Raw genomic sequence first — 14,840 nt, forward strand, 5'->3', positions numbered from 1 at the left:
TCTAACATTTCACATTCTTTAAATAAAGTGGTGATCTTAAATGACATAAAACAGGGAATTTTTACCGGGATTAAATGTCAGGAATTGTGAAAAAACGAGTTAAATGTATTTGGCTAAGGTGTATGTAAACTTCCGACTTCAACTGTATATTCCGGACTCTGACATGGCTTGTTCTGATATTTTGTAATTTCTTTCTTTTTACTTTTGTATTGTTTTCGAGGTATTATTACTGCGCTGTAATAATATTTCGCTGCATCTGCAAATCTGTGTATGCAACCAATAAACTTTCATTTGATTTTGATTTGATAACAACAGAAATGAACCACAGCATAATTAAGCTGAGAAGATCCCTTATGGAAGAACCACGTGAATTTCACGTGACCACATGTCAAGTGTTCCAAAAACAAGTTTTCACATGATTTCACATGTGAAATTTTACTTTAAATCATGTGATTTTCCAGATGTGAAATCGTGTTTTTTCTGTAGGGATGTTTACATGAGCCTAATGCCGATGGCCAAATGGGGGAGTTAATTGATTTTAAAATATTGTTTGTTTATTTATTTGGATCCCCATTTGCTTTTGCAGAAGCAGCTAAACCCGGGGTGGTTCACCCTGATTTTAAAGTAAGCCTATTGTCATTTAAATGCTTCCGAATGCGATAACAGAACCGCCCCGTGAGAGTGAGCCATAGGGAGTGACTGAGCGCCCAACCCCTGTTGCCAATACCGAGTTGATCCACCTGAAAGCACAGCACCGAAAGTGCTTGACTAAAGCAGTGACGTCACGGATCCTACCTTTTCTGTCTCTCGCCCCTCCGACACACACACGGTGAAGTTTGACAGTCTCCGTTCAGGCAGCGCAGCGGTTGATGCCGGTTTGTTTGGCCTCTGGTGCACAGTTGCGCTTCTGCTCTCAATTGTAAACTACTCCTGGAACAACTAAACAGCCCACCCTTGGATTTTAAAGGAATTCTATAGACTTCGAGTGATTGGCTTTGGTTTAGTTTTTTTTGTTCCATCTTGCAGAGACTGAGAAATGACTGCCAACATGTCTCTGGATCATGACGATGTGAATAAACTGACCGAAAGTACATACAAGGTAAGCAGGCTTTTTTCCCTCGTCATCATAGCTCCCCATTTCTCCACCATGACCGTGGCTACATAATAACAGGGTTTCCATTTGGCCATTGTCCATCGTCGCCTTTGGCAATAGCAGTAGGCTCCAAGTAGTTTCAGATTAGGGCTCACAGTTATTATAGGATATACATATACCCATTCCATAATATGGCCATACATTTGCACAGTGCTTACCATTAGCGCACGTGTAAACTGTGCCCGTGATTTGTTGAACGCAAAACGCAGTGAAGTAGCCTACAAAGTACCATTGCCTCTCAACTGAAAGAAAAAAACCAATAGATTTGTAATTTGTCAACTTCAAATTTGACCAATCATCTGTTTCGTATTGTTAGTTCATCAATTCTAAGGCAATATGGTGCACATAAGGCAATATCTCATGCCCCAACAGCCCCACCTGTCCAATACTCCGCAGGTGAAGTCGAAAGTGTCAGTTTAATAAATTATACATACAGTTTAGGACCTGCCACAATTTCAGCTGAAGAGAAGAGTGGCGATAAACCTGTTTCTCTCTGTTTTCTTTTCCCCCTTTCTCTCTCTCTCTCTGGCTGGGTGCAAGCAGGTCTAACACATACCTGGCAGTTCATTGTTCTATTGAGGGTGTGCCTGGGGAATTTAAACAGGGACTCCAGTCCTGAACAGCATTTTATTGTGGGCCATTTGAATAGGACGGGGATTGGGTTTGGTTCACCCTAGCCTGCTGCTGCAAATACTTTGTGTCGGACTTTGTGTCGCACATAGCTGTAAAGTGTGAAGGATCATGTTAATGATTAAAACGTTTTATTTCAGCTTGGTGTTATTTATAGAATTAACACAAACATTGAAACCTTTATTTATGATGACATTAAGACAATCATGTAGGTGGTTTATGTATTGGCTTATTATTGGTTTCTGTGTATATAATCCACAAGAGAATTGGCCATTGTTAATAAAACGTAAGTTTTCCCACTGGACATTGGTATAAAAATAGTGTTGTTTAAACAAACAATTTCAAGAATAGTCACACTCAGTCCCTGGCCAAGAATAAACAGGTCTTTGATTAGTAGTTTGTTTTTCTCGTCTGTGTTCTCCCAGCTGTAGTTCATTCTCTCCCCTCTCTCTCTCTCTTTGACCCCCCCGCCCCCCCTCTCTCGCTTACAGAATGTGATGGAGCAGTTCAACCCAGGTCTGAGGAACCTGGTCAATCTGGGGAAGAACTATGAGAAATCTGTTGCCGGTAAGAACATGTTAATGTTTTCTACCCAGTACAGCCAGAGGAGGATGGGTCTGAGTCTGGTTCCTCTCAAGGTTTCTTCCTTCTAGGGAGTTTTTCCTTGTCATTTGCCACTGTTTTGCTGCTTGCTCTTTGGGGATCTAGGCCGGATTACTGTCAAGCATCTTATGACAAATGTTGTTATAAACAAGGGTTATACAGCATGAACAAAATGTGATTTATCATCCCAATATTTGGACATAAGTGAATTAGATGTCTTACATGATACACTAACAAGTTAACTTTTACACTGTGGTTTCAGACACAGGCATGGCTAGCACAAGGGTCTGAATAGGGTATCATGTAGGTGTTGGTGAGATCCATTCATATGATTATATTGTTTGTCTCCTCACAGCGATGACTCTTGCTGGGAAGGCGTACTTTGACGCTGTGTCAAAGATAGGAGAGACTGCTTCCGTGTCCCCTGTCTCCAGAGAATTAGGTAAGTTCACACACACACACACACACACACACACACACACACACACACACACACACACACACACACACACACACACACACACACACACACACATACACACACACACACACACACACACACACACACACACACACACACACACACACACACACACAGAGAGAGAGAGAGATACACAGAGAGAGAGAGATACACACACTCACACACTGTAATGAAACTATCATTAGTACTATATACAGGTTGTTATTCCTTCTCTCTGTGGTGACTCACCACCCATTATTGAGGTGACCTATTCTCCCAGGTCTATGTTTTTATGATCCATTAAGTAGCTTCTTATCAGTGGTGTAAAGTAATTAAGCAAAAATAGCTTTAAGTACAACTTCATTTGTTTTTTTGGGGTATCTGTACTTTACTTTACAATTTATATGTTTGACAACTTTTACTTTTACTCCACTACTTTCCTAAAAAAAATGATATACCTTTTACTCTATACATTTTCCTAGACATCCAAAATAACTTGTTACATTTCAAATGCTTAGCAAGACAGGAAAATGGTCCAATTCACACACTTATCAAGAGAACACCCCTGGTCATCCCTACTTCATCTGATCTGTCGAACTCACTAAAAACACATGCTTTGTGGCCTCCTGGGTGGCGCAGTGGTTAAGGGCGCTGTACTGCAGCGCCAGCTGTGCCACCAGAGACTCGTGCCCAGGCTGTGTCGTAACCGGCCGCGACCGGGAGGTCGCTTTGTTTGTAAATTATGTCTGAGTGTTGGAGTGTGCCCCTGGCAATCCGTAAATAAAAAAATAAGAAAATCGTCCAGTCTGGTTTGCTTAATATAAGGAATAGCTGAGCAGTTTCTTCCTCTCCTGTAACTGAGCTAGGAACGGCGCCTGTATCTTTGTAGTGACTGGGTGTTTTGATACACCGTCCAAAGTGTAAATAATTACTTCAATAATAACAATAACTTTAAAGGGATATTCAGCGTCTGTTTTAAAAAAAAAACTCATCTACAATTAGGTGCCCTTCTTTGTGAAGCCTTGGAAAACCTACGTGGTCTTTGGGGTTTAATCTGTGTTTGAAATTCTGAGGGACTGTACAGATAATTGTATGTGTGGGGTACAGAGATGAGGTAGTCATTCAAAATAATGTTAAACACTATTATTGCACACGGAGTCCATGCAACTTATTATGTGACTTGTTAAGGAAATTCTTACTCCTGAACTTATGCGAACTAGGCTTCCCATAACAAAGGGGTTGAATACCTATTGACTAAAGACATTTCAGCTTTTCATTTTTAATGAATTAGTTTAAAAAAAAGAGAGAAAAAAAGGCTAAAAACAGAATTACAACTAAATTCTGTAGTTGACCCTTGGATCCGGGTCGGATCAGATTTGATTGTCACAGGTCTTGGGTATGTGTAATTAGAACTGATTTGCCAGTAAGGACCCGAATGTGACTGCTGCAGTAGAAAGGGAGAGAAAATTGTCTAATTTATACTGCTGCGGCTTTTCATGAGATAGGCGCGTGTAGCTTGTTGTTTTTGTCGGCTAATCACAAGTCATCAAAACTGCACTAGCCTCTGGATCTGTTTGTGTCATTGCAAGCAAGCGAAAAGATCAATGGAAGATGGAATTAAAAGGATGGAATTGAAAGTGAATTGACAAGGATATGTTTCAACGACCCAGATTGGATGATAAATAACCCAGCTTTGGCAGCTAGAAGTTATACTAACTAGTGCGAGTTGGCTTGGTTGCTGCTGTCTCACTCTTCCTCCTCCTCGAGCCACTCATGTCTATATGGAGACCCGACACTGTCTATATGGGGCCTGATCTGATTAGCCTTGGGTCCATTCGGACCGTGTCTCCATGTTAAAACATATATTTATTCGGTAGGGTCTGGGGAGGAAAGCCCTGGGTCCATTTCAGAACCCGTCTAACTTTTTGGACCCAAGAAGACCTCTCGTGTGAATACTTTCTGAAGGCACATTCTATATTCATATTGAACATTTGTAGCCTGGTAGCAGATCAGTTTGTGCTTCTGGCCAACTTAATCTAACATTCCAAAATGGAACACCAGCGTCCGAAACGTTTTGTATTCGATGTCTGGAGCTGTTCCTACTCTATTTGTATGGTTCCTTCTCTTCTGCTCAGACTGGCCACAGCGAGACTGGCCACAGTCAGCGAGACGGTGTGAATTATCTCACGTGTTACACAGAGTAGGGCAGCAAATACACAGAACAAACAGACTGACAGAGGAGGACTGTAGTCCCACCATCATATCCCTTTTTCTATCTGTCTATCCCTCCATCTGCTGCCCTTCTCTCCTCGTCTCCTCTCAGGGGTTCAGAGTAAACACACTGAGCAAAAACTGGTTGAATCATCTTGGTTTCATGTCATTTCAACCAAAAAAATTTAATGTAATGGTTTGGGAAAAAAATGTCACCCAACTTTGAACCTAAATCCAACTCAACCAAATATAAATCAAAACGAAACGTTGAACTGACGTCAGTGCTCAGTGGGAAGCTTGTATTGTTGTCAAGATAGAGGTTGAGGGGCCAGAGCTAGAGATGAGGATGTTGATGGATTTTTCTAACATTTTGAGTGTGACCCCTTGTTAGATATATATATATATATATATATTTTGGGAACATTTTCATGCTTGAACATTTTCATGCTTCAAGTTATACTAGTAGACCAAGCCAGATGTCACAGTGTGACTGCAAAAGTTACCTCTGGCTCTGAATTGACTTCACAATGACTCTCATATTGATAAAATCCACTAACATATTGCTATGAGTAACCTTCCCACTTATAAATGCTTTGTAAGGGTTTTAGGGGATGAAAATGAATTTCACTCAGTAGCTGAATAGAGTAGTGTAATAGAGCAGCATCTGCATCAGTCAGTGAGTTTGGCACTTCGTATATACAGTACCAGTCAAGAGTTTGGACACACCAAAAACCCTTGAATGAGTAGGTGTGTCCAAACTGTTGACTGGTACTGTACGTAGAATGGCTATTAAACAATTCTAATACATAATGCTTAATTCCAGTTTCTGGGAAAACAAGCAAATATGGTGTTGCGAATCATTGTACAATCAAAACCGCTGTGAAATATCTTTTCCATAACCAAATATATTGTATATTCAGCTGTTTGAACACAGTTTCTAAACCCAGAGAAGCAACATTGCAAGACTTCCGGAAATGCTTGCGAAACAGACCAAACAGACCAGGCCGGGTTTGGGGTTCGAGAAGTCAGTGAAAGAAATGAAAAATTCTTCCTTAGTTGTTCATTTTGTCAAAATCTAAAGGCACAACCTAGATTTGAGCCAATGTCTTACATAGTTAGTTGAACATGTTATTACTCCAACCTCGTGAGAGACAAAATGACATCGCCTACAAGTGTGATCAGAGATTTCTATTGGAGAATCTTCATACTGTACTGTCTTTGGTTTGAAGCTGCTGTACGAAATCAAAAGTAAAAGATGCCAAAACAAAACTTAAGAACAGGAAGCATAAGTAGCGCACATAAAACAGATCTACCACTTCTTAGACTTGCTTTCAATGAGAATGACAGATCTAGTATAAAACACATTTCTATGTGAATTTGGTCTGGTCGTCCAAAAAGTGACATATTGCAGCTTTAAATACCTTGTAGTAATAGTAGAGTAGTAGATGATCCACATCACTTCTAACTAACTACCCACAGAAGCCCATGTAATCTCATGTGGTCTCAGCTTTCATCTCAGGTTTCAAACATATTTTCACCCTCTCAGGTTTCAAAACAAATCCCTGAGTCTGTATTTTGTCATACAGATTAGTTTGTACATCCTTTTTGGATGAAAAGAAAAGCAATCTTTGGATCCATAGCCTTTTTTCAATGATAAGTGTAAGATCCTGTGTTTTTTCCGACCACATGACCTGACCGGGATGAACTCTGGCCCTACTTATAGGCTGCAACTAGAGTTTTCCCTTGTTTGGCCTTGTAGTCAATAAATACTTCAGGCCCTAATAATGATAGATAACCAATAAGGGACAATATCTACACAATATGTAAGCTCCGTTCTGCTTTATGACAGGCCTGTGTGACCTCCTGATTGGTGCTGTGACATTGTGAAAGGTAAGTGGTGTTGTTAACCGAGAGAACAATCAGTTAATCGCTTAATGACTTACCATTTTTTGAAAATGACAGCATCGACTGTTAACCTCTGAGAGACATTCCTGAGTGCTTTCACTTCAAATAAAACTGCTGGGCTTTCAGATGTTTTAGATGTGTGAAATCTAAATGAAATAACTTTAAACAGACTATCTGACATCTTTTTATGTAGTCTATCACCAACTTTCCTCAACTCAATGGGAGGTATTCATAGAATTCTAAGTACAGTCCATGACTCCATTCCAACTCAAGTTAATGGAGTGGTTCTATTTACTCCATTGTGGCTCAAGGGAAAAGAGCAGTAAAATGACCTGGCTCTGCAAACAACAGGGGCAGAAAGAATCCGTGGGGGAGCCCAGACTGCTAGACTCCTTCCTGGCATTCAGTGTCATGGAAAGACCTGATTGTGGTGAGAAACATATCTCTCATCACAAGGTACATACTTTACATATACTGTAATACGACTTTATGGCTAGGTTTTTAACATCTCTGCTATCATAAAATATCTCCAACTGGTTTATAGTATGTGTAGGGACATTCATTTTTGGGGGGTGAGGGAAATAATGAACTAGCATGATCACAACAATCTCATATCAGTTCTCCATCAGTCATGTGCTTGTAGAATGTCAAATAATGTGTTTACTTTTCAAAGTGCAGTGTTTCCCCTATATGCGTTTAGCTGCGTCACACACACACACATGTACAGTGCATTCAGAAAGTGCTCAGACCCCTAGACTTTTTCCACATTTTGTTACATTACAGCCTTATTCTAAAATTGAATAAATAGTTATTTTTCCTCATCAAGCTGCATGTGGGGAGTTTCTCCCATTCTTCTCTGTACTGTACATCCTCTCAAGCTCTGTCAGGTTGGATGGGGAGTGTCACTGCACAGCTATTTTCAGGTCTCTCCAGAGATGTTCAATCAGGTTCAAGTCCCGGTTCTGGCTGGGCCACTCAAGGACATTCAGAGACTTGTCCCGAAGCCACTCCTGCATTGTCTTGGCTGTGAGCTTAGGGTTGTTGTCCTGTTGGAATGTGAACCTTCGCCCCAGTATGAGGTTGTGAGTGCTCTGGAGCAGGTTTTCATCTAGGATCTCTCTGTACTTTGCTCCGTTCATCTTTCCCTCGATCCTGACTAGTCTGACAGTCCCTGCCGCTGAAAAACATCCACACAGCATGATGCTGCCACCACCGTGCTTCACTGTAGGGATGGTGCCGGGTTTCCTCCAGACGTGACACTTGGCATTCTGGCCAAAGTGTTCAATCTTGGCTTCATCAGACCAGAGAATCTTGTCTCTCATGGCCTGAGAGTCCTTTAGGTGCTTTTTGGCAAACTCCAAGCTAGCTGTGATGTGCCTTTTACTAAGGAGTGGCTTCCGTCTGGCCACTCTACCACAAAGGCCTAATTGGTGGAGTGCTGTAGAGATGGTTGTCCTTCTGGAAGGTTCTCCCATCTCCACAGAGGGATGGGAGTTTGGTGGTTCCAAACTTCTTCCATTTAAGAATCATGGAGCCCACTGTGTTCTTGGGGACCTTCAATGCTACATAAATGTTTTAGTACCCTTCCCTAGATCTGTGCCTCGACACAATCCTGTCTTGGAGCACTACAGACAATTCCTTCGACTTCATGGCTTGGTTTTTGCTCTGACATGCCCTGTCAACTGTGGGAGCTTATATAGACAGGTGTATGCCTTTCCAAATCATGTCCAATCAATTGAATTTACCACAGGTGGACTCCAATCAAGTTGTAGAAACATCTCAAGGTGGTCAATGGAAACAGGATGCACCTGAGCTCAATTTCGAGTCTTATAGCAAAGGGTCTGAATACTTATGTAAATAAGGTATTTCATATTTCTTAAATAAATGTATATATTTATTTCTATTTATATTTACAAACATTTCTAAAACCCTGTTTTAGGTTTGTCATAAGGGGGTATTTTGTGTAGATTCTTGAGAAAAACATTTTAGAATAAGGCTGTAACGTAACAAAATGTGGAAAAGGTCAAGGGGTCTGAATACTTTCCAAATGCACTGTATATATACAGTACCAGTCAAAAGTCTAGACACAGCTACACATTCCAGGGTTTTTCTTTATTTTTACTATTTTCTACATTGTAGAGTAATATCGATGAAATCAAAACGATCAAATAACACTAATGGAATCATGTATAACAAAAAAAAGTGTTAAACAAATTGATGACAGCTTTGCACATGCTTGGCATTCTCTCAACCAGCTTCATGAGGTAGTCACTTGGAATACATTTCAATTAACGGGTGTACCTTGTTAAAAGTTAATTTGTGGAATTTCTTTCCTTCTTAATGAGTTCAGTTGTGACATGATAGGGTTGGTATACAGAAGATAGCCCTATTTGGTAAAAGACCAAGTCCATATTATGTCAAGAACAGCTCAAATAAGCAAAGAGAAACGACAGTCCATCATCACTTTAAGACATGAAGGTCAGTCAATACGGAAAATGTCAAGAACTGAGAAAGTTTCTTTGAGTGCAGTTGCAAAAACCAACAAGCGCTATGATGAAACACAGAGTAACAGACACACCTCAACATCAACTGTTCAGAGGAGACTCCATGAATCAGACCTTCATGTTCTAATTGCTGCAAAGAAACCACTACTAAAGGACACCAATAAGAAGGCTTGGGCCAAGAAACACGAGCAATGGACATTCGACCGGTGGAAATACATTTTTTGGTCTGATGAGTCCACATTTGAGATTTTTGGTTCCAACTGCCGTATTTTTGTGAGACACGGAGTAGGTGAACAGATGATCCCTGCATGTGTTGTTCTCAACATGAAGCATGGAGGAGGAGGAGGTGTGAGGTTGCTTTGCTGGTGACACTGTCAGTGATTTATGTAGAATTCAAGGCAGACCCTACCAGCATGTCTACCACAGCATTATGCAACAATACGCCATCCCATCTGGTTTGCGCTTAGTGGGACTATCAGTTGTTGTTCAACAGGACAATGACCCAACACACCTCCAGGCTGTGTAAGGGCTATTTGACCAAGAAGGAGAGTGATGGAGTGCTGCATCAGATGATCTGGCCTCCACAATCACCCAGGCTCAACCCAATTGAGATCGTTTGTGATGAGTTGGACCGCAGAGTGAAGGAAAAGCAGCCAACAAGTGAATCTAAAATATAACATTCAAAATTCACTCGCACATCTGAGCTATATTTTTTGCAGGTGCATGGTACTGTAACAGTTGAATAAAATGAGAAAACATTTTTTTTCTCAAGAATCTAAAATCTAAAATGTATTTTGATTTGTTTAACACTCTATTGGTTACTACATGATTCTGTATGTGTTATTTCATAGTTTTGATGTCTTCACTATTAATAAAAAAAAATGAAAATATTACAAATAAAGAAAATTCCTCTATATATATATATATATATATATATATATATATATATATATACTGGTTTTGGAATGAGATGTTCTACGAGCAGGTGTCCACATACTTATGGTCATGTAGTACAGGTATATACAAAAAAGGATGTAAAAAAATATATTGGAGCAATATATTTTAAATTAATATCATCTTTGAGAACTAGGAATCACCAAAATAAAAAGCTAGACGGTCAGGGAAAATCTTTTTTTTTTAAATGTCATGGCATTTGGCCTCCATTGATTTTTTGAGTCACTCAAATAGCATAAGATTCTCTGTGCCCCATGGCAAAATATGTAGAATTGCAGGAAATTAGCTTTGAAACTGCAATTTTCCTCTCAGCCCCATGACAAAATATGTAGAATTTTAGGGAACTAGCTTTAAAACAGCTAGATTTAGTCTCTGAGGCCAAGAGGAGAGCCATTGGCCACGCCCACTACCTAAATCAAATCAAATGTATTTATATAGCCCTTCTTACATCAGCTGATATCTCAAAGTGCTGTACAGAAACCCAGCCTAAAACCCCAGACAGCAAGCAATGCAGGTGTGGAAGCACGGTGGCTAGGAAAAACTCCCTAGAAAGGCCAAAACCTAGGAAGAAACCTAGAGAAGAACCAGGCTATGAGGGGTGGCCAGTCCTCTTCTGGCTGTGCCGGGTGGAGATTATAACAGAACATGGCCAAGATGTTCAAATGTTCATAAATGACCAGCATGGTCAAATAATAATAATCACAGTAGTTGTCGAGGGTGCAGCAAGTCAGCACCTCAGGAGTAAATGTCAGGTGGCTTTTCATAGCCGATCATTAAGAGTATCTCTACCGCTCCTGCTGTCTCTAGAGAGTTGAAAACAGCAGGTCTGGGACAGGTAGCACGTCCGGTGAACAGGTCAGGGTTCCATAGCCGCAGGCAGAACAGTTGAAACTGGAGCAGCAGCACGGCCAGGTGGACTGGGGACAGCAAGGAGTCATCATGCCAGGTAGTCCTGAGGTATGGTCCTAGGGCTCAGGTCCTCCAGTGGTGCTTACCAGAATAATGTCATAAATCGATGGAATGAATCAATAATCTGACATCAGTAAAATTTTCTTTCATTCTGCTTCTCCTTCGGAGCGAGGACGTTTAGGGGCCTGGAGAAAACGCAAGATTCCTCCTGTGCAAAATGTCCAAATGACATCAGTTTGACTGGTTTTAAGGAAACTAAAAGCTGTGAAAATGATCAAACATGTTTCTGATAAGATTTCAGTTAGTCTAGTATTAATTTATGTTGTTGAAATACTGTCAGCTTTTATGTAACTGTCAATCCCTGAAAAAGATTGCGTTCCCTTACTGTGCATTCGCATTCTCTCAAGCGATGCTGAAATAAATAAATCATACTGTTCCTGAGACAAAATTTTACTGCATGAAATCCTTAATTGTGCAGGAGTTAATATTGTATTTATCCACATGTTAGAGGTTATAGGCTTACAGTCCATGTCCAGATTACAGTTACTATTCTATGTAGCCCATCTGAACTTTAAAGGTGCGCAAACAACTTCCACCGTCCTTAGAATCCATGCTTTCACCAATCTATCCAAAGCATTTAAATCTATGAGAGGGACTGCACACTTCATGAAGACAAGTGAGCAAGTGAACACTTCATAGGGAGAACGGTAGGCAGCCAGGGCCAGCCATTGGCTGGCTGCTCATTCACCCATGATGCCTTAGGCTCTCCACTCTGTCACGCTCCTTTCGCTCTCCAAACAATCCCATGGCCACCCTGACCCCACACATCCTCCCTTGCCCCACACACCCTTGCTCTATCCAGCATCTGTTAAACCCAAAGTTTTCATAATATGGGTGTTTTCCCCCTCCATTACCCTAATCTTCAAAGAACAATCTGTTTTTTATTTGTACATTTTATGCATGGGCAAAGTGAAGCCAAATGTTGATTTTAGCACATTTTCCTGATGGTGTGTTTGTGGCCTTTCTATTTGAAGTGAGTTTACTACTGTTGTTGAATTGCTTGGTGCCATTGTGTGTACAACACACATAAATCTGATGTAGGATATATTATGATGTGATACATCCTCCTGGGAAATTACTCTCCCACCTATCTTGTGACACATCACTTACCAAGTGCCAAATTGTGGAATTTGGTGTTTCTTAATCTCCTCCTATGTCCTTGCAAATTATTTTTTATCTACTTCTAAATCCAGTTTCTAAAGAAACAGTCTCTAAACTCATGTCCTCCATGGATGGGTTGCCTGGAGGATTCTGGTCAGCTTTTCGCCTTCCATTAGTTCAGTCAAGGTTCAGTAGCATCAGTACCATAGGGAGTGAGTGAGTGTGTGTGTGTGTGTGTGTGTGTGTGTGTGTGTGTGTGTGTGTGTGTGTGTGTGTGTGTTTGTGTGTGTTTGTGTGTGTGTGTGTGTGTGTGTGTGTGTGTGTGTGTGTGTGTGTGTGTGTGGGTGGGTGGGTGGGTGGGTGTGTGGGTGTGGGTGGGTGGGTGGGTTTGCATGTTAGTGCTAACGTCCTGAGCTGAGTGCCACCGATGTCTGATTCATATCCAAGTAATATCAGAGAACGAAGACTGGCAACATCAAAACACTAACTCTCCCTTCCTGCCATTGGAATGTGTGGCTTCAAGATTGCAATATCATTGGCCGTGACTCAAATAGGTGTTGTTCATATGGCGTCAGACTCATGCTGTGACATGTTCTATAATGCACCCTGTAAGAGTTATCATTATTGTTTTATGAGAGTGAGGACTATCTCAAAGTGGAGAGTTACGATCTCAAAGTTCAAATGTCACTGCTTTGGTCACTGTGTATGAGGTAACCACACCTAGCTCAATCAGCCATAGATACAACGGTTTTAGTTCATTCCAATACTAACTAATAGTATAGTAGTACATTGACCTTCAGAAAGTATTCTCACACCGTGACCACATTATGTTGTGTTACAGCCTACATTTAAAGTTGATTACATTGAGATTTCTTGTCACTGGCCTACACATAATACTCTATAATAAGTGGAATTATGTTTTTGAAAATGTCCCTTTGAGCATGGTGAAGTTATTCATTACAATTTGGATGAGTGAAAAGAAAGAAGCCTTTACAGAATAAAAATATTCCAAAACATGCCTCTTGTTTGCAACAAGGCAGTAAAGTAATACAAAACAAATGTGGCAAAGCAATTAACTTTTTGTGCTGAACACAAAGTGTTATGTTTGGGGCAAATCCAATTCAACACATTGCTGAGCACCACTCTCCATATTTTCAAGCATAGGTGTGGCTGCATCATGTTATGGGTATGCTTGTAATCGTTAAGGATTCGGGAGTTTTTCAGGATAAAAAAGAAACCGAATAGAGCTAAGCACAGGCAAAATCCTAGAAGAAAACCTGCTTCAGTCTGCTTTCCGTCACACACTGGGAGATTAATTTTGTCACATGGAATGACACTGGAGAGACGAAGCAGGTACGGGGAGTCAAACATTTAATAACCATACATGAAAACAAAGACAAAAAAGTCCAGGTGAGTCCAATATCCCTGATGCGCATGACGAGGGAAGGCAGGTGTGCGTAATGGATCATAGGAGTGCGTGATGCAGGGCAGCCTGGCACTCTCAAGCGCCAGAGGGGGAAGAGCGGGAGCAGACGTGACACATTTACCTTTCAGCAGGACAATAACCTAAAACACAAGGCCATAGCTACACTGGAGTTGCTTACCAAGAAGACAGTGAATATTCCTGAGTGGCCGAGTTACAGTTTTGACTAATGGGCTAATGTTGCACAATCCAGGTGTGGAAAGCTCTTAGAGACTTACCCAGAAAGACTCACAGCTGTAATCGATGCCAAAGGTGCTTCTACAAAGTATTGACTCCGCGGTGGGACAACTTACGTAAATGAGATAGTTCTGTATTTCATTTTCAATAAGTTTGCAAACAATTCTAAAACATGTTTTCACTTCGTCATTATGGGGAATTGTGTGTAGATGTGAGAAGAAAAAAAAGACTTAATCAATTCTGAGTTCAGGTTGTAGCACAACAAAATGTGGAATAAGTCATGGGCTATGAATACTTTCTGAAGGGACTGTAGTAATAAAACTGGTACATATGAATAACCTGAACAGATCACCTGTTGAAATGTATTGTGATTCGTCATCGAATAAGATTAAGAATTTGCTCACAATGTTTCCTTATTACACTTATGAGAAAATGTCAGGTATTCTTTTGGCAGAGGCCTACACCGTTCATAAACCACATCACCTGATAAGAATGTGAAAGGTGACAGGCTTAGTTTTATGTGCTATCAACACCACCATTAAACATAGAGGCTATAACACATAGGTGTCAGGATGTAAGGTTGGGCAGGATCCAGATTTCCATACCTTCATTCCATGACGGTTCCATCTCAGGATATACTGTATAACCAGCCTCAAAAAATTTGAACGTCACGAAAAGGCCCAAAAATAT

The 14,840-nt window shown here is 40.7% G+C and overlaps 1 protein-coding gene across 2 annotated transcripts in view; it reads left to right on the forward strand.

Annotated features, from left to right (window-relative positions):
• Window positions 1–748: 748 nt before the first annotated feature.
• LOC139376740 (BAR/IMD domain containing adaptor protein 2 like 1a) overlaps window positions 749–14,840 on the forward strand; it is a 41,686-nt gene continuing 27,594 nt past the window's right edge. For both annotated transcript variants that reach the window (XM_071119629.1, XM_071119630.1), the window contains exons 1-3: window positions 749–1,099; window positions 2,275–2,350; window positions 2,742–2,828. In XM_071119629.1, coding sequence (XP_070975730.1) covers window positions 1,037–1,099; window positions 2,275–2,350; window positions 2,742–2,828 — 226 coding nt within the window. In that variant the 5' untranslated portion in view covers window positions 749–1,036. The remainder of the gene's footprint in view (window positions 1,100–2,274; window positions 2,351–2,741; window positions 2,829–14,840) is intronic.

This window comes from Oncorhynchus clarkii, chromosome 20 (assembly GCF_045791955.1).
Source record: "Oncorhynchus clarkii lewisi isolate Uvic-CL-2024 chromosome 20, UVic_Ocla_1.0, whole genome shotgun sequence".
Taxonomy (NCBI): domain Eukaryota; kingdom Metazoa; phylum Chordata; class Actinopteri; order Salmoniformes; family Salmonidae; genus Oncorhynchus; species Oncorhynchus clarkii.